This window comes from Bos javanicus, chromosome 10, assembly GCF_032452875.1.
Source record: "Bos javanicus breed banteng chromosome 10, ARS-OSU_banteng_1.0, whole genome shotgun sequence".
NCBI lineage: Eukaryota > Metazoa > Chordata > Mammalia > Artiodactyla > Bovidae > Bos > Bos javanicus.
In genome coordinates, this window is record NC_083877.1 from 27,175,213 (window position 1) to 27,198,450 (window position 23,238).

The following is a 23,238-nucleotide window of genomic DNA, read 5'->3' on the forward strand; positions in this document are numbered from 1 at the left end:
TTCTGGGAGGTGGTCATAGAAGATACTGTTGTGAATTATGTCGGAGAGTGTTTTGCCTATGTTCTTCTCTAGCAGTTCTATAGTTTCTGGTCTTATGTTTAGATCTTTAATCCATTTTGAGTTTATTTTGGTGTTTGGCGTTAGAAAGTGTTCTAGTTTCATAGTTTTTCAAGTGGTTGACCAGTTTTCCCAGCACCACTTGTTAAAGAGATTGTCTTTTCTCCATTGTATATTCTTACCTCCTTTGTCGAAGATAAGGTGTCCATATGTATGTGGATTTATCTTTGGGCTTTCTATTTTGTTCCACTGATCTATATTTCTGTCTTTGTGCCAGTACCATATTGTCTTGGTGACTGTGGCTTCGTAGTAAAGCCTGCAGTCAGGCAGGTTGATTCCTCCAGTTCCATTCTTCTTTCTCAAGATTGCTTTGGCTATTCAAGGTTTTTTTGTATTTCCATCAAATTGTGAAATTATTGTTCTAGCTCTCCAGGAAGAAATAGCACAAGCACAGAAATTGAATGTGTAATCAGAAATCTTCCAGCAAACAAAAGCCCAGGTCCAGATGTCTTCACAGCTGAATTCTACCAAAAATTTAGAGAAGAGCTAACACCTATCCTACTCAAGCTCTTCCAGAAAATTGAAGAGGAGGGTAAACTTCCAAACTCATTCTATCAGGCCACCATCACCCTAATACCAAAACCTGACAAAGATCCCACAAAAAAAGAAAGCTACAGGCCAATATCACTGATGAACATAGATGCAAAAATCCTTAACAAAATTCTAACAATCAGAATCCAACAACACATTAAAAAGATCATATATCATGACCAAGTCGGCTTTATACCAGGGATGCAAGGATTCTTCAACATCCACAAATCAATGAGTGTAATACACCACATTAACAAATTGAAAAATAAAATCCATGTGGTTATCTCAATAGATGCAGAGAAAGCCTTTGACAAAATTCAACATCCATTTATGATAAAAACTCTCCAGAAAGCAGGAATAGAAGGAGGTTTGATGCATGATGCTGGATGCTTGGGGCTGGTGCACTGGGACGGCCCAGAGGGATGGTATGGGGAGGGAGGAGGGAGGAGGGTTCGGGATGGGGAACACATGTATACCTGTGGTGGATTCATTTTGATATTTGGCAAAACTAATACAATTATGTAAAGTTTAAAAATAAAATAAAATTGGAAGAATAAAAAAAATAAAAAAAAAAAGAAGGAACATACCTCAACATAATAAAAGCTATCTATGACAAACCCATAGCAAACATTATCCTTAATGGTGAAAAATTGAAAGCATTTCTTCTAAAGTCAGGAACAAGACAAGGGTGCCCACTTTCACCATTACTATTCAACATAGTTTTGGAAGTTTTGGCCACAACAATCAGAGCAGAAAAAGAAATAAAAGGAATCCAAATTGGAAAAGAAGAAGTAAAACTCTCACTGTTTGCAGGTGACATGATCCTTTACATAGAAAACCCTAAAGACTCCACCAGAAAATTACTAGAGCTAATCAATGAATATAGTAAAGTTGCAGGATATAAAATCAACACACAGAAATCCCTTGCATTCCTATACATGAATAATGAGAAAACAGAAAGAGAAATTAAGGAAACAATTCCATTCACCATTGCAATGAAAAGAATAAAATACTTAGGAATATATCTACCTAAAGAAGCAAAATACCTATATATAGAAAACTATAAAACACTGATGAAAGAAATCAAAGAGGACACTAATAGATGGAGAAATATACCATGTTCATGGATTGGAAGAATCAATACAGTGAAAATGAGTATACTACCCAAAGCAATCTATAGATTCAATGCAATCCCTATCAAGCTACCAATGGTAGTTTTCACAGAGCTAGAACAAATAATTTCACAACTTGTAGGGGTGATTTCTTTTAGGACTGATTGGTTTGATCTCCTTTCAGTCCATACTAATTATAGGCTAAAGTGTGCTTTAAAAATGAATCTCTAGCCATATGTGCTTGATATATTTCACACTAAATTTTTATTTTAAAAAATGCTTTGAGGAGGGTTGGAAAGGTCCCTGGAGATCACTGAACATATTTTTATCTTTCCTATAAACTATTTCCATTGTAGAGTTTAATCTGGACACCGATATGGTATGTGGTTTCATCAAATTTTTAACATTTTGCCTTATTTATTTCAGATTCCTCTTTATTACAAAAGTGGATTATTAGAAATAATAAAGACCTCTAAGCAATCCTCTATATCCAATTATTTCATCATAGCAAAGATAATAACTATCAACTCCATGAGTATCACTACCTTGTATATTTTAAAAAAGTATTTTTCTCATTTTTCATACATTGTGAAAAAATACATTTTTCATAGTTTTAACTTGATACAGATGGTACCTATATATTATTGCCATTATTCTAAAATTTGTTTTTTTCACTCATTGTTATGTTGTAAAGATTTATCTACTTAAATATATCCTGCTCTAGTTCATTCTTTTTAAAAATGTGGTTAAACTATAACATCTTAATTTTCAATTGTACAATAATGTTAAATATACGCACCTTGTGAAATAGATCTCTAGAAATTTTTCATCTTTCAAAACTGAAACTCTATAGCCATTATACAAGTGCTCTTTTCACTTCACCTCACCCTGGAAACCACCAGTCTCCATTCTGTTTCTAAGGATTTGAGTACTTGAGTCAATCATGAAGTATTTTTATCTTCTTGAGATGGACTTATTTCATTTAGCATACTGTTCTCAAAGTTCACCCATGCTGTAGCATATGATAGGATTTCCTTCTTTTTTAATGCTAAATACCATTCCATTGATGGACATGCCACATTTTCTTTATCTGGTCATTCATAATTGGACATTTAGTTTGCTTCCACCCCTTGCATATTGTAAATATTGCTGCAATGAACATAGGTGTGCGAATATCTCTTCAAGATACTGTTTTCAACTCTTTATTTATACATATATATATACCCTTAGAATTCAAATGTGTGTATCAAATGATAACTCTATTTTTATTCTCTGTTTTTAATTTTTGAAGAAACTCCATAATTTTTTCCAGAATGGTTGTAACATTTTATATTCCCACTAACAATGCAAAGGCTTTCCATTTCTCTGAATGTCCACATCCTCATCAGCACTTATTTATTGGTTTTTGTCTTGATAGAAGCCATCCTAACAGTTGTGAGGTAATATCTCAGTGTGGTTTTGATTTACATTTTCCTGATGATTACTGCTGTTGAACATCTTTTTCACATGCTTGCTGACTATTGTATATTTTCTTTGAATAAATATCTATTCAAGTCTGTTGCCCATTTTTCAATGGGTTATTTGGTTTCATATTGTTAAGTTGTACAAGATCTTTATATATTCTATATATTAACTCCTTATATATATTATTTGCAAATATTTTCTTCCATTCTGTAGTTTGCCTTTTCATTCTCTTGATTGTTTCTTTTGTTACAGAGAAGTTTTTAAATTTGATATAACTTTGTCTGATTTTTGCTTTTGCTATGTTTTGCTGTCCTATTCAACAAAATTCAAATTTTAATGCCAAAATCAACATCTTAAAAATCTCATATATTTTCTTCTTCAAGTTCAGTAGTTTCAGGTATTACATTTAGGTATTTAAATAATTTGGATTTATTTGTGTATATGGTGAAAGGTTAAAAATCCAGCATCATTTTTATATGTGTATATCTAGCTTTCTCACCCCACTTGTTGAATTTAGTTTATTCATTTTAATGGCTACAGTCTTCTTCTAATGGGTATTCTAAAATGTATTTCCCTCTCCCCTTGGAAAAAGTTTAGAATTATCTAATTATTTACTATTATAAATAATGTCTCAATTGAATATATATATATATATATATATATATATATATATATATATACAGGTATACATGCCTATATATATATATATATATATACTTCTTTGTGCACATGTGATAATTTTTGTAGGATATTTACCTAGAACTGGAAGTGCTGAATTGTAAGGTATAAACCTTCTAACTTTACTAGAAATTAAAAAATTTCTTCCTAAGTTGTAGATATTTATACTCTACCAAGGGTCCTAATTTCTCCATGACTTATCAATATTGAATTTTGCAAATTGCTGTGTTTTATTTCCATTTAGGTGGATAGAAAATATTTTAAAATAAAATATTAAATTTTAATTTTAAAACGTTTATTGCATTTTCTTGGCTAATAGTGAATTTGGACAACAAATTGAATATTTACTGGATATGGTCTTTCATCTTTTTAGTTCATACTTCAGCTAAATCTTTGGAGATGCTATAATTTTTATACAAAAAAATATATAAACTGAAAGTGCCTTCACTCCTATAGATGATATGAAAAGTTTGTGATGTTTATACATACACAAAATTTAATTGTTACATTTATCAATTTCTTTCCTTTAAATTTAAAGCTTTTGTCTCCTCTGTAGTACATTTCATAACTAAACTCCCAAAATATTTTATTGTCTTTACACTTTTTTATAATTTTAAACATTTATTTTTCAGTTATTTAATCCAACAAAAAATTAAATTTTGTATTGGTGTATTAAAGGAATATGATTTATTTTATATGGATATAAGCTATCATCTAAATATGATTTATTGAATAGATTTTCCCTACTGATTTTAATGTCATCTTTGCTATATATCAAACATTCATCTATGCTTGGCTTTGTTCCTGAAATCTATCATTCTGTCCATTAGCCATTTTATTTCTCAGATACAACAATACAAAATCTTAAATATGGTTGGTACTTAGCACAATTAATCTATACTCTTCAAGTATTCTACTTTAAGAATATCTAAGTTCTTCTTGTCACCTAACTCTTACAGATGATTTTAAGATAAGTTGTCAAATTTGACAATAACAATCTCAGGATATCAATTGAAAATGGATAGAATTTATAGATCAGTTTGGAAAGAATAGATAATTTTATGATTTTGATTATTTTAATCCATAAACCTAGTATATCGCTTTGCCTGGTTACATTTTATTCTTTCATATTTAGTGATTTTGATTTGTTTGATTTGTTATCAGGCATTATATTTTCAAGCTATTACATAGAAATATCTTTTGGTCTATATTTTAGTAGGTCATTACTAACATAGAAAAACAGCAATTTTCACATATTCACTGTATATTCATTAAATTTGTTGAAATTTTCTACCATTCATTTGTATTTTGTATATAGATTCCTCTTAAAGTCCCACGCTTCTAGTGGACCCCGTTTTGTCAGAGCTCTTCACTGTGACCCATCCATCTTGAGTGGTCCTACACGGCATGGCTCATTGCTTCACTAAGTTATGCGAGTCCCTTCCCCACGACAAGGCTAATATCCATGAAGAGGTATATAGAAAACAAATAGCAATTTTTTCCTGATCTTTTCTAGACCAAGTAGTTATTGTTTTCTAGATTTTTTCATATTGAATGGGTTGGAACCACCAGTACAGTGCTGAAGATAAGCATTTTTTCCCCCTAAATACATAATGCTTGTTTCTAAAATACCATCATGGATGATACTTTTTTGAAATTAAGATGTATCTCTTCTATTAATAGATTTGTAATATTTTAATAATAAATGAATATTTAATTCATAAAACTTCTCTGTACAGTTTGAGATAATTATTCTCACTCATTTAATCTGTTACAATAATGGGCTTAACATTTTCAATGCTTTTTTATCTTGATTATTTTTATTTTTTTCTAAGTGAAGTATAGTTGATATAGAATATTATGTTAATTTAAGGTGTACAAAATAGTGATTTTTCACATTTATGCAGATTAAATATTGATGACCACAATAAGTCTAGTAAACATTTCAGCATACAAAGTTGTTACACTATTTTTGGCTATATTTCCCAAGTTTTAATCAAATCCTCCTAACTTCTCTATTTTATAATTGAAAGTTTGTACCTCTTAATATTCTTCACTTATTTTTCCACACCCCACACCAAACTCTTGTTCGGATATGTGTGTGTTAGTCGCTCAGATGTATCTGACTCTTTGTGACCCATCGACTGTAGCCCACCAGGCTGCTATGTCCATGGAATTCTCCAGGCAAGAATACTGGAGGGAGTTGCCATTCACTTCTCCAGGGCATCCTCTCAGCCCAGGGATCAAACCCAGGTCTCCTGCATTACAGGGAAGTTCTTGACCATCTTAGCCACCAGGAAAGCCTGAGTCTGGATAAATGTCTCAGTGTCTCCACTACTTTTCTTACAGTCCAAAGATAAATATGCAAAAAATAGGTAGAGATATATGAAATATTTTCTTGGTTGCTCACAACTATCTGAAAATAGGAAAGAAGCCATGTCATTTAGAGAACTCACTGTATCCTACAAGGATCAGAGCTGTATTTGACATGTTCACAAAAGATGGTCTTACCCATCTTAGAGAGGAAGCATAGGGACAGCTTTATACACAGACCACACACAAGTATACATATATTTGGTAAAGTTCAATAGTGCCTGGAAAAGTATTTTCCCCAAAATACTCACTGATTATTACTTGCTACGCATCCTAAAATTCCACTATTTTTGTCACTCTTTTAGTGATAAAACCATTTCCTTAAAAAAAGTACTTAAGTATACAAAATTACAAACACTAACATATTTGCTTGGTTTTAGTCATGCGTATCGGAGAAGGAAATGGCAACCCACTCCAGTGTTCTTGCCTGGAGAATCCCAGGGATGGGGGAGCCTGGTGGGCTGCTGTCTATGGGGTTGCATAGAGTTGGACACGACTGAAGCTACTTAGCAGCAGCAGCAGCAGTCATGCATATCATATCATGAGTTGGTTTATCTCCTTTATTCCATGACAACTTGCTGAGACCAAAGCCCTAGGGAACTGGTGTCCAGTGGGTGTGGAGACTAGGAAAAGATAGAAGGAAAGGTAAAGAAGAACTGGAATAAAAGACCTAGAAGCTCAATTTGTGTAACTGAAAGGCATGTCTAACTATAAGAAACTGTACCTGGAGATTTGGGGTTCTAGTTGGAGTTTCAGAATCTGCAGGAACTGCTGTCCAGTGTTACTACATTCTGAAAGGAATCAATTATTGTCTCGTTCCACACAGTGACTTTGCAAATGTTTTTAGCACTCAGTTCATAATGCCAACACTTGAAATAACTCAAATTAATATGCAAATTGTGATCTATCCATGTGCTGAGGAATTAAAAAGAATACTATAGAAAACAATATGCCAATAAATTAGATATTTTACATGGAATGGGCAAATACCTAAAAAAGACACAAGAAGAAATAGAGAATTGAAGACATAAAGAAAAAAAAACTGAATTGAATTAGGAATTATAAAACTTACTAAAATGAAAAATCCAGGCCCTAATGGCTTCATTGGTGCATTCTACCAAATATTTAAATAATAAATGATTCCAATTCTCAATAAACTTTTCCAGATAATAGAGGAGTAGGGAACAATTTTACTCTGGTACGAAAGCAACACAAAAATAACACAAACTACAGACTAATATCTCTCATGAATATTGATGCAACTATATATTACATGTCAAACACACTTTAAATATAAAGATATGGATTAAAAAGGAAAAGATGAAGAAGAACAACAAGATCAGAGGACTGACATTACTAGACTTTACTATAAAGCTACAGCAATCAAGACAGTACTATATTGGCTAAAGAATGGAAATATATATTTATTTTGTTTATATATATAAAATATATTTTATACCATAATGGTATAAAATATGGTATAAAAGGTATAAAAGGCCAAGAAATAGACATATGTAGGCAAGTTTGTCAATCAGTTGACAAAGAAACAAGCACAATATAATACATCAAAGATCTCATTAGTGCAGGAACAACTAGATATCCACATGCAAAAACCCCAAGAATTTAAACATAGACCTTACATCTTTCACAAACACTAACTCATTATGGATCACAGATGTATTGTAAAATGTAAGCTATAAGTATCCTAGAAAATAATATAGGAGAAGCCATGTTTGTTGTAAAATTTTTTAAAAAATGGCGTTACATTTTTTTAACACAATGAATGCAATTATTTTAATGGTGAACTTAAATCAGTGTTAAAACATTCAGTAATATTGCATATTTTATTTTTCTAAGGACTTCACTGGTGGCTCAGACGGTAAACCATCTGCCTACAATGTGAGACACCCAGGTTTGATCCCTGGGTCGGGAAGATCCCTGGAGAAAGAAATGGCAACCCACTCCAGTACTCTTGCCTGGAAAATCCTAGGGACGGAGGATCCTGGTAGGCTACAATTCTTGGAGTTGCAAAGAGTCAGACATGACTGAGCGACTTCACTTATTTTTCTAAATTTATTGATGTATAGTTGACTTACAATATTATTAATATATTAATTTCAAGTGTATATTACATTTTAAATGGCTCAGTAAAATTAGTGTTTTTCAGGTTACTTCTATTTATTTGTTATGTGTTTATTTACTTACTATATAGATTTCGGGTGTATAGAATTATAATTTGACATCTGTAAACCCTACAAAGTAATCAACACCTAGTCTAAGTATACTTATCATTCCTCATCAGTCAGTTGACACTCTTAACCCATTTCACCTACTCTTCAACCCCTTTCCCCTTTGGCAGTCACTAATCTGGTCTCTGTACCTATGAGTTTGTGTTTGCTTTGTTGTCCCAGATTTCACACATTACTGAAATCATGCAGTATTTGTCATCTTCATCTGATTTACTTCATTTGGCATAAAACCTTCAAGGTCCATCCATGTTGTCACAAATGAGAGAATTCATTCTCTTTTAGAGCTGGGTAATATTCCATTGTGTATATACACCACATCTTCTTCATCCATTCATTCACTGATGGACACTAGTTTCTATATCTTGGATATTGTAAATAAGGGGACAGCGAATATAGGGGTGCATATACCTTTTTTTTTTAATTTAACTTTACAATATTGTATTGGTTTTGCCATACAGAAGCCTATTATACAGAGTGAAGAAAGCCAGAAAGAAAAACACCAATACAGTATACAAATGCATATATATGGAATTTAGAAAGATGGTAACAATAACCCTGTATACGAGACAGCTAAAGAGACACTGATGTATAGAACAGTCTTTTGGACTCTGTGGGAGAGGGAGAGGGTGGGATGATTTGCATATACCTTTTCAAGTTAGTTTTTTGGTTTTCTTTGGATAAATATTCAAAATGGAATTGATGTTTCATAAGTTAGCTCTATTCTTAATTTTTAGAGGAGTCTCCATATTTCTTTCCATAGTAGCTGCACTAATTTACAGTCTGACCAATAATGTATAAGGACTCCTTTTTTGTCACACCCACTCCAACATTTGTTATTACTTTCTTTTCAACGATAGTCATTCTAACATGTGTGAAGCAATATCTCATTATGGCTTTGATTTGCATTTCCCCAAGAATTAGTGGTATTGAACATTTTTTCATGTATTTGTTGTCTTCTTTGGAAAAATGTCTATTTAGACCCTCTACTCATTTTTAAATCAGTTTGCTTAAGTTGTATGACTTTATATATTTTATAACCACCTGTCAGATATGTGATTTACAAACATCTCCTGCCACTTCTTAGATTCTCTTTGGATTTTGTTTATAGCTTTCCTTGCTGTGCAGAAGCATTCTAGCTGAGGTAGTTTCATTTGTTTGTTTTTGCTTTTGCAGCTCTTGCATCAGAAGTCACATGCACAAAAACATCAGTAAAACTGATGTCAGTGTGGTTATGGCCTATGCTTTCTCCTAGGAATTTTATGGTTTCAGGTCTTACACTCATGTCTTTAATCCATTTCGTGTTAATTTTTGTGAATGGTGAAAGATGATCTAGTTTTATTTTATCACATGTGGTTGTCCAATTTTCCCAACACCATTTATTGGAGTCTATTTTTCTTCAGAGTATGACCTTTTCTCTTATCACAAATTGTTTATATTCATGTGGGTTTATTTCTGGACTCTCATCTCTGTTTTATTAATCTTGTGTGTCCGTTTCTGTGCCAGTACCAAAATATTTTGATTACTACAGCTTGTTAAAATCAGACAGTATGATACCTCCAGCTTTATTATTCTTTCTCAGGGTTGTTTTAGCTATTGAGGATTGTTTTTGATTTATACAAATTTTATAGTTATTTGTTGTAGTTCTGTGAAATACACCTTTAGAATTTTGATAGGGATTGCACTGAATCTGTATATTCCTTTGGGTAGCAAGAACATTTTAACGATATTAATTCTTTCAATCCATGAACACAAAACATCTTTTTAATTTGTATCTTCTAATTGCTTTCATTGGTTTCATCTAATTGCTTTCTAATTGTTTTCACTATATAGAACTTTAACCTCTGTAATTATATTTATTCTTAGGTTTTTAAATTCTTTTTGGTGAAATTTTTAATGGGTTTGCTTTCTTAATTTACCTTCCTGACAGTTTGATATTAGTGTGTACAACTGCAACAGACTTCTGTAAATTAATTTTGTACTCTGATTTTACTAAATCAATTTATTAGTTTTTACAGTTTTTTGGTGAAGTCTTTAGAGCTCTTTATATATAGTACCATGTGATCTTCAAATAGTGACATTTTTACATCTTTTCTTCAGATTTTGGTTGGTTGGTTTAGTCACTAAGTCGTGTCTGACTCTTGTGACTCTATGGACTGTAGCCTGCCTGGCTCCTCAGTCCATGGGATTCTCCAGGTAAGAATACTGGAATGGGTTGCCATTTCTTTCTCCAGGGGATCTTCCCAACCCAGGAATCGAACTCGGGTCTCCTGCATTGCAGGCAGATTCTTTACTACCCGAGCTACAGAGGAAGCCCCATGGGATCTTCCCAACCCAGGGACTGAACCCAGGTTTCCCATATTGCAGGCAGATTCTTTATCAGTGATCCACAAGGGAAGCCCAAGAAGACTGGAGTGGGTAGCCTATCCCTTCTCCAGCAGATCTTCCCGACCCGGGAATCAAACCAGGGTCTCCTGCATTGCAGGCAGATTCTTTACCAACTGAGTTATCAGGGAAGCCCTCTTCAGATTTTGATGACTTTCATTTTTATTGCCTAACTGCTATGGCTAGAACTTCCAATACTATGTTAAACAAAAGTGGGAGACTGGTTATCCTTGTTCTGTTCCTCATCTAAGAGGAAAATATTTCAAATTTTGTTCAGAGTTTTTATTGTTAATGGATGCTGGATTTTGTCAAATGCAGTTCTGCTTCTGTTCAGATAATCATCTGATTTTTATCCCTCTTTTTGTTAATGCGATAAATCACAGTGATAGATTTGTGAATACTGAAACATCTTTACATTTTGGGAATAAATGCTGCTAGATTATGATATATGATTAAATTAATTAATTGTTGGATTCAGTTGTTAATATTCTGTTCAGGAATTTTACATCTATGTACATCAATGTTATTGGCCTATAATTTGTGTGTGTGTGATGTCCTTGTCTGGTTTTGGTATCAGAGTAATGCTGGTTTCTTTAACATGTTTGGAGAATTTTATCTCTCCAAGTTTTTAGAAAGTTTGAAAAAGGTAGGTATCAAATCTTCTTTGAATGTTTTCTACATAGACAAGTAATCTTGCTATTCACATGAGGATTTTCTATTGGTGGTCATATATCACACACTGGTCAGGATACGGTTTCTTAAAACTGGAATTAAATCTTAATTGCATCTGATTATTTATATCTAGTTAGAGATTAAGACTGCAGAATACATCTAGGTACTTACAGGTTAACTTAAAAGTAATTTAAAAACTTCACTATTCTTAGCTGCTTTATGTGTGATTTTTCTTCACTCCTAGTTCTGATTTCCAGAATATGCAAAAGTTACTGCTCTTAACAAAAATGTTCCTAAGAGATGTACAATGTAAATTATTTTCATGATTCTTGCTCTGTCTAGAACAGGTAATAGGAAAAATTCACCCAAGGGATTCCTTCCAGTGGTGAATATATGTCAGGCTGAGGGAAATTTCTCCCACAGATACTGTTTCCACTCCACAGTGGATGTTATCTCAACCATACATCAGAAGAGAAGAGTAAAAAGTAATCTGGTCTTAGAGAAATCTGGTCTTAGTAAGTTATCTCATATTCTCTAGAACTTTCTTCCTTAAAATAATTTAAAAAGTATTTCTATGTATCTGTTTCATGCATGCCCACTACGCTTAGAGTTGAGTATGACTTGTTTAGCTTCTGACCTTTAAAGAGATAATCAGTTATCCTACTGGAATTTCCATGGTCTCTTTAACAACAGTGTACATACCATCATAATGCCATGCCTCAGAGGTGCTCTCAAGTCTGCTTTGAGAGATCACAGTTCTTTGAATATTATAACAACTACTTGATTATGAGCAACTTCCAGCTATCCTGGCTAAATGGTCCTTCCCATTTAAAAGATAAGAGTTTTATATCAGAGAGAGTACTACATACTAAGGTAACTTTCAGCATAAAGATAGAAGAAAAAATAATTATATAACCGGTGAAAAGTGATGCTATACTAAGTTACTGTAGGGTTAATAGGATTTAACAGGATTAAAACTCAGAACCTTAGGAAGAAAAGAGGGCAGCTTTAGGAAGAGAAAGGAACTTGGACAATTTCCCTGTGTACTTTCCCTAGTGTATATCTCAGACTATCTATTAAATTCTCTGTGTCCAAGTTTCTCTTTGTAAAATTAAAAATGTTGATAATCACAGTTTTATAATTGCTATAATAAAAATTAATAGAAGGATCTTGTGTCTAGATGGGGATGAAAAATGCTTGGCTGTATTTTAATACTCTAAAAAGAGTAACTCAATTTGTCTCCTTTCCCTAATTTTCTTTTCTTTTTTTTTTTTCATTTTCACTAATCCCAAAGTTATAACTACCTCTTCTTGTGAAAACTGACCCTAAGTTACAGGATTCTAAAGGTACTTAAAAAAAAATGTACTATTCTCTTGAAGGCTTTCTTAAAATACAAAACACTTCCTAGATAGAAGCAGATGTAAAGGTGAAAAACGTGTTAAGCTCATGGAAAGCAAGAAGCAATTCTTGCTTCTTGATATTTCCTTTGCATCCATATCCTATAAAGTTGCTTAATGTAAGTTAAATAAAATATAATCCGTTATTATTTTAAATAAAATTTACTTTATATATTTTGGTTATAGAAGGTGGTTGGCAGTTAACTAAGATTGTTTCTTGAAAACTTTGGAAACTGCAGAGCTTTAAGTTACATTTTAATCAATAAGGAGGGGAAATAACTAGTATTTATTAAACATATGCTGAATATCAGATAACTTTAAGTAATTTCTGTGTTTTCTGATTTGAAGACAAGTCTATTAGATTGGGCGGCTTCCCTGGTGGCTCAGAGGGTAAAGTGTCTGCCTGCAATGCAGGAGACCTGGGTTTGATCCCTGGGTCAGGAAGATCCCCTGGAGAAGGAAACGGCAACCCACTCCAGTACTCTTGCCTGGAAAATCCCATGGACAGAGAAGCCTGGTAGACCACAGTCCATGGGATCGCAAAGAGTAGGACACAGTTGAGCAACTTCACTGTCTATTAGATTGACTGTTCTCTTTTCACAGATGAGGAAATGGAAGTAGAAATAAATTTAGCTCAAGATCACAAGGTCAACAGGTAACAAAGCTGGAGTTTAGACCAGATCTGACTAATCTAAAAGTCCATGGTTATTCTACTAATTATCTCAAATGTTAGATTGACATTAATTGATATAATCAGTCTACTAATATTATGAAATATTAACAATTTCAAAACTGATTTTAAAAACACTGTCATTTATTTTTGGTAAATGGCTCCTCAGCAATGTACATATTAATCTTTTAAGAAATTCCTCTCTCAAACCCAGTTGAAATTCTGCTTTTGCTACTAGCTATCTTCCATATCCCTATCCCAAGAGGTATTTTAAAAAATATATAGAAAACTAATCCTGGTCTGTTATCTTGACAGGTTTATCTTGACAAAAATTAAGTTTCCAAGTAAAGGTCAAATTGTTCAAATTTCTCAGGGGACATAAGTCTATTGTGTGTAATACAGGATATTTTCTTTAGAAATTAAACATATCTCTATCATGGAGGATATATTTATCTTTAAACCTTGAGACTATTATTACATGTTCTCCCTTTCACAGCAAATGTGTGAGTCATCTAATTTTTTGAAGAAATTATTTTTTCTTTCCATCCTTTATACTTCTGAGTTCACATTATAAGGGAAGGGGAAATCAGTGCTCATGATGAGGTAATAGTTTTCATTGTTCACCTGCTCTCCTTAGCACCACCCTTGAGATTTCAAAGGATAAAAGAAAATGCAGCATCCAAAAAGTAAAACAAAGCCCAGGGAAATAAATAGATTAGGAAGAGAGATACACACCCTTGTGACTCAGCTGGTAAAAAATCTTCCTGCAATGTGGGAGACCTGGATTTGATCCACGGGTTGGGAAGGTCCCCTGGGGAAGGGAAAGGCTACCCACTCTAGTATTCTGGCCTGGAGAATTCCATGGACTATATGGGGACCTCTTTGGGGTCGCAAAGAGTCAGACAAGACTGAGTGACTTTCACTTTCACTTTCAGAGATACACAGTTATATTTTCACCATTCAGCTCAAGAGGAATTCTTAGTGTACTTAAGGATTAATATAAACTATATCTTTATTCTATTCAGAGGTCAGTAATTGATGATCTCTGAAGTTTTGTTTTTTTTTTAATCCTCACATCTTTTATTCGGTTATTAAGTATAAATAACATGTATTTAAAGTTACAGAAGATAATAGCTGCTTATCAGCAAGACTGGCTTTTTTTTTCTTTTTTTAATTTAAATTTATTTATTTTAATTGGAGGCTAATTACTTTACAATATTGTATTGGTTTTGCCATACATCAACATGAATCCACCACGGGTGTGCACATGTTCCCCATCCTGAACCCCTCTCCCACCTCCCTCCCCATACCATCCCTCTGGGTCATCCCAGTGCACCAGCCCCAAGCATCCTGTATCCTGCATCGAACCTGGACTGGCAATTCATTTCTCATATGGTATTATACATGTTTCAATGCCATTCTCCCAAATCATTTTTTATATACATTTACAGTAATATTTCAAAACCTAGGGGTTTCCTAACATCTACTGATATAATTGAAAGTAAATATTTTCTATTCATAAGCTCGAGTTATAAGGAACATTCATTCACATGTCATTAAAACAGAACCTGCGTCTGAGTTAACCTCCCTTTCTCACATAAGTCTCCGGACATTTTTTCTAATAGATTCAGTTAACTAAATGAATTCTATTGACTTGTGATCTTAAATAATGATAAATTATGTGCTTGATTTTCCATGTGAATTATCATGCCTTGTATTTATTATATGGCTTTTCTCCTAAAGATTGTTCCAATATATAATGTAGAGAAATAAGGTAAAATTTTAATTAAATGATGTCTTATAGAAGACACGCAAATGAGGCTTAAAGAAATCAGTATGCATAATAGAGAGAAACTGTAATTTTGTGCCATGCGTTTGTTCTGGACTTCAGTATCTGTTCACTATCATCTTCTTAAGTAGACTACTCAAATCATAGTTATTACAGTATAACAGTTGATGGTCTGCACTCAGATTCTTTTCACTGGGGAAGCAGAATGAAACTAGTTTCTAGGTGACACTATAATCTTTTCTCAGTCTTTCATCTTGCTATCCACCTTTCTCACTTATTCTTTGTGGGAATATCCTCTTAATTAATCATTTATTATAAGTCTATCTTGGAAAGCAAATTTTAGGGATTTACTTCTCTTTTGGTCATAATACTATGAGTATTTTCCCAATATTTGTCTTCCCAATTAAATTTTCACTTTCAGATATAGACGCTAATTTTCAATGAATTTAAACTTCATTGAGATAGAATTTCAACCAATTTCTAAAGATTAAGTATCCTTTCCCATCCTACTAACTGAAAAATCTGTCTTTTTCTCCTGCTTATTTTAGAGGACACTCTGAATTAAATGGATGCAGGAAATCTGTCTGTAGTGTCAGAATTTGTGCTTCTGGGACTTTGTCACTCATGGACTATGCAGGTCTTACTCTTACTGATGTTTTTTATGCTTTACCTGATCATTGTATTTGGAAACATTGCCATCATAATCTTAATCATCACTGACCCCCATCTGCATTCCCCCATGTACTTCTTATTGGCCAACCTGTCCTTTGTTGATATGTGGCTTTGCTCAGTGACCACTCCTAAGATGATAACAGACTTTGTCAGAGAGAACAAGACTATTTCCTTTGGAGGCTGCATGTGCCAGATTCTCTTTGTGCATTTTTTTGGAGGGGGTGAGATGGTGCTATTGGTGGTAATGGCCTATGACCGCTATGTGGCCATCTGCAAGCCACTCCACTATTCAACCATAATGAACCTGCAAAAGTGCATTGGGCTTGTGCTGACTTCCTGGACCACTGGCTTTGTGCATGCCATGAGTCAAATGGCTGTGATTGTGCAATTGCCTTTCTGTGGCCCCAGGGAAATCGACAGCTTTTTCTGTGATATACCACTGGTAATCAAGCTTGCTTGCATAGATTCCTATAACTTGGGAATATTAATGAATGCTGATAGTGGGGTTCCAGCCATGACCTGCTTTATAGTTTTGTTGATATCCTACTCATATATTCTTCTTACTATTCGCCAAAGCTCTAAAGCTGGTACATCTAGGGCACTCTCTACCTGCACTGCCCACATCACAGTGGTGGTGCTCTTCTTTGGGCCCTGCATCTTCATCTATGTGTGGCCACTCAGCATCACCTGGGTGGACAAATTTCTTGCTGTGTTTTACTCTGTTATTACACCTCTTCTAAATCCAGCCATTTATACCCTGAGAAATAAAGAGATAAAAACTGCTATAAAGAGATTCAGAAGCTACTACATACATCACAAGGGAAATATTTAATACCCAGAAACCTCACTGGAAACACTTCAAATTGACAATATACTGACCTTATAAAAGAGGTTGAAAATTCTAGACATTCAATTTATATCTACATTTTATGCATGAGAAACTCTGGGCTGGAAGAAGCACAAGCTGGAATCAAGATTTCCACGAGAAATATCAATAACCTCAGATATGCAGATGACACCATCCTTATGGCAGAAAGTGAAGAGGAACTAAAAAGCCCTCTTGATGAAAGTGAAAGAGGAGAATGAAAAGGTTGGCTTAAAGCTCAACATTCAGAACATGAAGATCATAGCATCTGGTCCCATCACTTCTAGGGAAATAGATGGGGAAACAGTGGAAACAGTGGCAGACTTTATTTTTTGGGGCTCCAAAATCACTGCAGATGGTGACTGCAGCCATGAAATTAAAAGACGCGTACTCCTTGGAAGGAAAGTTATGACCAACCTAGATAGCATATTCAAAAGCAGAGACATTACTTTGCCAACAAAAGTCCGTCTAGTCAAGGCTATGGTTTTTCCAGTGGTCGTGTATGGATGTGAGTTGGACTGTGAAAAAAGCTGAGCGCCAAGGAATTGATGCTTTTGAACTGTGGTGTTGGAGAAGACTCCTGAGAGTCCCTTGGACTGCAAGGAGATCCAACCAGTCCATTCTGAAGGAGATCAGCCCTGGGATTTCTTTGGAAGGAATGATGCGAAAGCTGAAACAGCAGTACTTTGGCCACCTCATGCAAAGTGTTGACTCATTGGAAAAGACTCTGCTGCTGGGAGGGATTGGGGGCAGGAGAAGGGGATGACAGAGGATGAAATGGCTGGATGGCATCACCAACTCGATGGACATGAGTTTTAGTGAACTCCGAGAGTTGGTGATGGACAGGGAAGCCTGGCATGCTGCGATTCATGGAGTCACAGTCAGACACGACTGAGCCACTGAACTAACTAATGCCTGTCTCCAAGTACAGGAATAGGGTTAATGAAGTTCATCGAATTTTAACATTCACTAATCAACCAGTGGAACACCACAAAATGTTTCCCTAAAATTCAACACAAATGGTTCTTCTTTGTAAGTGAATTGTCTAATCAACTTTCCTATGCCTTTAACTGTATTAAGTGAGAAGCTAAAATTCATTCAACCAAGCTATACACCCATTCTGATGGATAGCATCTTAATAAACTTCTTTAGAATTTTCTCCTAACTCCATTTGGAAGGTATTTCTGTAACACTGACTCTTTTCCTCAGACTTTTCACTTGACCTCTTGTCAACTGAATTACTGTTTAGCTTAACTCTCTACCCAAATACTAATGGAAAGCAGTAGGAGAAAAATAAAGAGAGAGTAACAGTGGTACAGTACATAGGGAATGACAGTGGACACTAGAATAACAACAGAAGCTGTTCTGTGTTTGGTTTCCATTAACTCAATAAAAGAAAAAAAAACCCAAATGATGTTTCCTTTGATGATCTTAGTCTCAAGGATTAACATTTATACTTTGAATTATATTAACCATTGGTTTAGAAGTCCTGAAATTGTAAACTCCTTAATGGTAGGGGCTATGCTTTACCCACTCCAGTGTTCTTGCCTGGAGAATCCCATGGACAGAGGAGCCTGGTGGGCTGCCGTCTATGGGGTCGCACAGAGTCAGACAGCATGCCTTAACTGGTTAATTCTTTAAACTACAGTACTTAGTACTTGTAATCAATATTTAACAAACATATTTTAATTTATATATAAAAGGCCATTTTTTATTCAAATATCAATACCATTTATCAATCATGAGGTATTTAAGTACAGTCTTTTTTCATGAATCAAAAATTCCTAAAAATTTTAAATAATAAATAGAATTTACTTTCCTTTAGAGGTATAAATTAGGTAAATTCAGTTGTAAGAATCAACAATAAAAGTCCTAAAATAAAAATATGGTACATATAGAAATTTCATTTCTCTTAAAATGGACACAAAAATAGAAAAATATTAGAATAAAAGTGATGTACTTATATAAAAATGAAGTATCAGAAAATGAAAGCAAAAAAAAAATTCCATTTAAAATTGTGTCAAAAGTAAAATACCAAAAAAAAAAATTTTTTTAAATACCTAGGAATAACTTTAATCAAGGAGGTGAAAAATCTATATGCTGAGAACTATAAAAAACTGATAAAGGAAACTGAAACTTATTCAAAGGAATAGAAAGATATCTCATGCTCTTAGATTGGAAGAATTAACACTGTTAAAATGGCTATACCACCCAAGGTGAAAGTGAAATTGCTAAGTTGTGTCCAACTCTTTGCGACACCATGGACTGTAGCCTACCAGGCTCCTCTGTCTATAAGATTTTCCAGGCAATAGTACTGGAGTGGATTGCCATTTCCTTCTCCAGGGGATCTTCCCAACCCAGGGATTGAACCCAGGTCTCCCGCATTGTAGACAGACACTTTACCATCTGACCACCAGGGAAGAACAACCTACAAATTTACTGTGATACTTTTCAAAACATTCATAGCATTCTTCACTATACTAGAATAAACAATCCTAAAATTTTTTTGGAACCACAAAAGACCCAGAGTTGCCAAGCAATCTTGAAGAAAAAGAACAAAGCTGGAGACAACCCTTCTAGAATTCAGACTATACTATAAAGCTACAGTATCAAAACAGCATGGTATTGGCACAAAATAGACATATAGGTCAATGGAACAAAATAGCCTAGAAATAAATGTATAGCAATCCCACTCCTGGCCATATATCCAGAAAACATGAAAACTCTAATTTGAAAAGATACATGCACCCCAATGTTCATAGGAATTATTTACAATAGCCACGACATGGAAACAAACCAACTGCTCATCAACAGAAGATTGATTTAAGAAGATGTGATACACACATGCACACACACACACACACACACATACTTACTGGCTATTACTCAGATACAAAAAAGAATGAAATATTGTCATTTTTAACAAGATAGTTGAATACAGAGAAAATCATACTAAGTGAAATGAGTCATACAGAGAAAGAAAAATATTATATGCTATCACTTATGTGTAGAAATGTGTAGAATATAAAAATAATATGTGAATCTATACATAAAACAGAAACAGATTCTCAAAAGAAACGTACTTAGAGTTACCAAAGGAGAAAGGGTAGGATGAGGGATAAATGAGGAGAATGGAATTAACAGATACAAAGTACTATACATAAAATAGATAAGCAGCAATGATTTATATATATCATATGGAATTATATTCAATATCTTGTAATAACCTATAATAGCTGAATACATATATTGAGTGTATATATATATATATATATATATATATATATATATATATAACTGAATCACTTTGCTGTACTCCTAAAACGAATACTGTATAATATTATAAACCAACTATGCTTCAACTAAAGTGAAAAAATTAAAACAATCTTAGCAAAAAAATAGCACTTATCATCCTTGAATGCCTGCTCTATACCACTGTTATGTTCGTTATATAAATTTACTATTATTATATTATCCAAATTATGGATAAGAAAATGAGACTCAGAAATATGAAATACAGTTCCTCAAGATAGTACAATTTAATTTTTTCTTCACTTAAAGATTCAAAGGTCAATCTGATTTCAAAAATTATTCATTTATTATATGACAGTACACAGTACAATAGAAAATTATTCCTGAGAATAAAAGAATAAATTATGCCAAGAATAAAATATTAGAGTGTCTCTATCAATATAACTGTATAAAAATATTGAGAGTAATATGATTTGCAAGCTAATTGTATCATGAAGTGAAAGTTGGGAATAAAAGAAACATCACCAAGAACATGCCTGCACAGAGGTGGTGCCAAAGGACCAAGAGCCAACCACATGGCTGTCTCTATCTTGGGCAGTCGCCTCAGTTCTTTCTCATGGCTATGCCCATTCATTTGCTGTGTTGTCATCTCTGTATTTTTAAAGCATCTTTTATCCTACTTAGAATAATGGGTATCTTTTTACTTCTCTCAGTCCTTAAAAAATAAACCTCTTAAGTACAATTTGTATGAATTTTCTAATATTCTGAAGATAGAAGGGCATAAGGATGGAAAATGCAGCTTATACTGTCTTGTAATATAATTTGCCACAACAAATGCACGTATCACATGCTCTCAACTCAAACATTACAGTCACTTTCATACCATCTGACATTATTTTTCACACACTTATCAGAAAGGCAAATTCTCCTTAATTCTCACTGGTTTCTTTTATATTCATCCTCAAAGATATTAATCAGTGGGATGCATAGTTTTATACATTCTGTAGCTAAACTTACATGGCCAGTAGTCAGTCTTAACTTCCAAGTTAGTGAAAATGCTATTTACTCTGGTGGAAGCATTCAAAGTGGTAGGTGGGATGCAAAAATTTTGTGAGTGGATTATGAAACATCAGAGTGTAAGGATTAACTATCACTTCCACATTTTGATTCCAGAATCAGAGAATGAAGATATTATCTCCCAAAAGATAACTTCCTTCTCATAAGGAAGTCTTCAGTATGCCTTTCTACCGTTTATTAGATCAGCTATTTATGGGTGATTAAGTACATGTTATGATCCGTGAATTCCATGACCACAAATCTACTTCTATAACTATTGTTGCTAATTGCTTTGCTATAAAATAAACTTGATAAAATTCAGTGTTTAGCAATACATGATTTCTGACCATGGTTATTTTGTACAAAATCCCATTTAGCAAGCACTGGAGGTGGCTGGAAAAATAGGTTAGCATACAAAGAATTTATTAGTCTACTACTAAAGTTTCCTCTATAATGGATACCCTTTGGTAAGAATACACGAGACACAGATTTTTTCATAATCTGTGCCCATTCTGAGATCAATTCCCACCAATTATCCCCTAGGAATTCTTCACCACCAGTCTTCCAATTCTATTTACTTTAAGTTCTGACCATCTAGTTCAGTTCAGTTCAGTTGCTCAGTCATGTCCAACTCTTTGCGACCCCATGAATCTAATTGAACCATTAATAACTTTTCATGAATCAGTATATATGCATGCTTCTAGCCAAACAAAGTGGAAAACCAAATATACTGCTTGTATTTCTTCCAAATGGGAGAATTTCTTATTAGTGTTTTTCAGGACCATAATCAGAATACTGACAATGTGCGTGCTAAGTTGCTTCAGTTGTGTTCAACTCTTTGCAGTCCCGTGGAGTGTAACCCACCAGGCTCTTCTGTCCATGGGATTCTCCAGGCAAGAATGCTGGAATGGGTTACCATGCCCTCCTCCAGGGGCTTTTCCAAACCCAGGGATTGAACCCAGATCTCTTATGTCTCCTGAATTGGCAGGTGGGTTCCTTACCACTAGCATCGCCTTGGAAGCCCAAATACTAACCACAACTAAGTTATATGCAACCACAATACTTCACTAAACTGGGGCTGTAAAGCTGTAGCCCTTTACTCCTAGTTGCTACCAACATATCATGCAAAACCATCTGTATGTTCAGGCCCAAATTTTAAATTTTGATTCTACTCATTATAAGGAATTCTCTGTGTTAACTATAGGTGTACGTAGAGGGCAAAGGAAGGCAACTGGACAATAGTAGTTGTTGAATGAATTGAGTCATAAATTAATGTAACTTCTCTATGCCTGTGGACCTGCCTAAACCTAATCTCTTACTTATGATTTCCACTTGAAAATAAAATGCTCTTTTTGCATCTCAATTTTAAGGCTTGTATAGTAAGATAGCATCCACTTCATGATGATGTTGAGGAAGATCATCACAAAGAGATAATCACCATTTGGATCGACAAGCTGGACCCGGTCAATTGGAGGCTTTTTATCCCCTCCTCTGTCCTTCCAATATATGTATTCCACTTGTTTGGCTCAGACGGTAAAGTGTCTGCCTGCAATGCAAGACAACTCATTTCAATCCCTGGGTCGGGAAAATCACTGGAGAAGGGAATGGCTTCCCACTCCAGTATTCTTGACTGGAGAATTTCATGGACAGAGGAGCCTGGTAGGCTATAGTCCATAGGATCACGAAGAGTCAGGCTTGACTGAGCAACTAACACTTCAAGTCCCTAGTGAAATATAGACCAGACCCAAAAGGTTCCCTGTAAATCAAGAAACAATCAAGGTATATGAAGCAATTCAAGCAACTTGGAATGAAGTACTAACTTCCCTTTGGAAAGGCTGGTACCTGTAGTAGTTCAGTAAATGCTTGTTGAATTGAAAACAGTAATGAAAAGTCAGAGGAAAGAAGGAGTGGAAGATTTGTTGTAATGTTGCAGAGGTGCTCTGCCTTACCCATAAAAGG

The 23,238-nt window shown here is 34.2% G+C and overlaps 1 protein-coding gene across 1 annotated transcript; it reads left to right on the forward strand.

The window, feature by feature from the left end:
• Nucleotides 1-15,996: 15,996 nt before the first annotated feature.
• On the forward strand, nt 15,997-16,938 carry LOC133255390 (olfactory receptor 4K14-like). Its single transcript, XM_061429847.1, has one exon. The coding sequence runs from the start codon at nt 16,000-16,002 to the stop codon at nt 16,936-16,938; it is 939 nt and encodes a 312-aa protein (XP_061285831.1). The 5' UTR covers nt 15,997-15,999.
• Nucleotides 16,939-23,238: the final 6,300 nt, after the last annotated feature.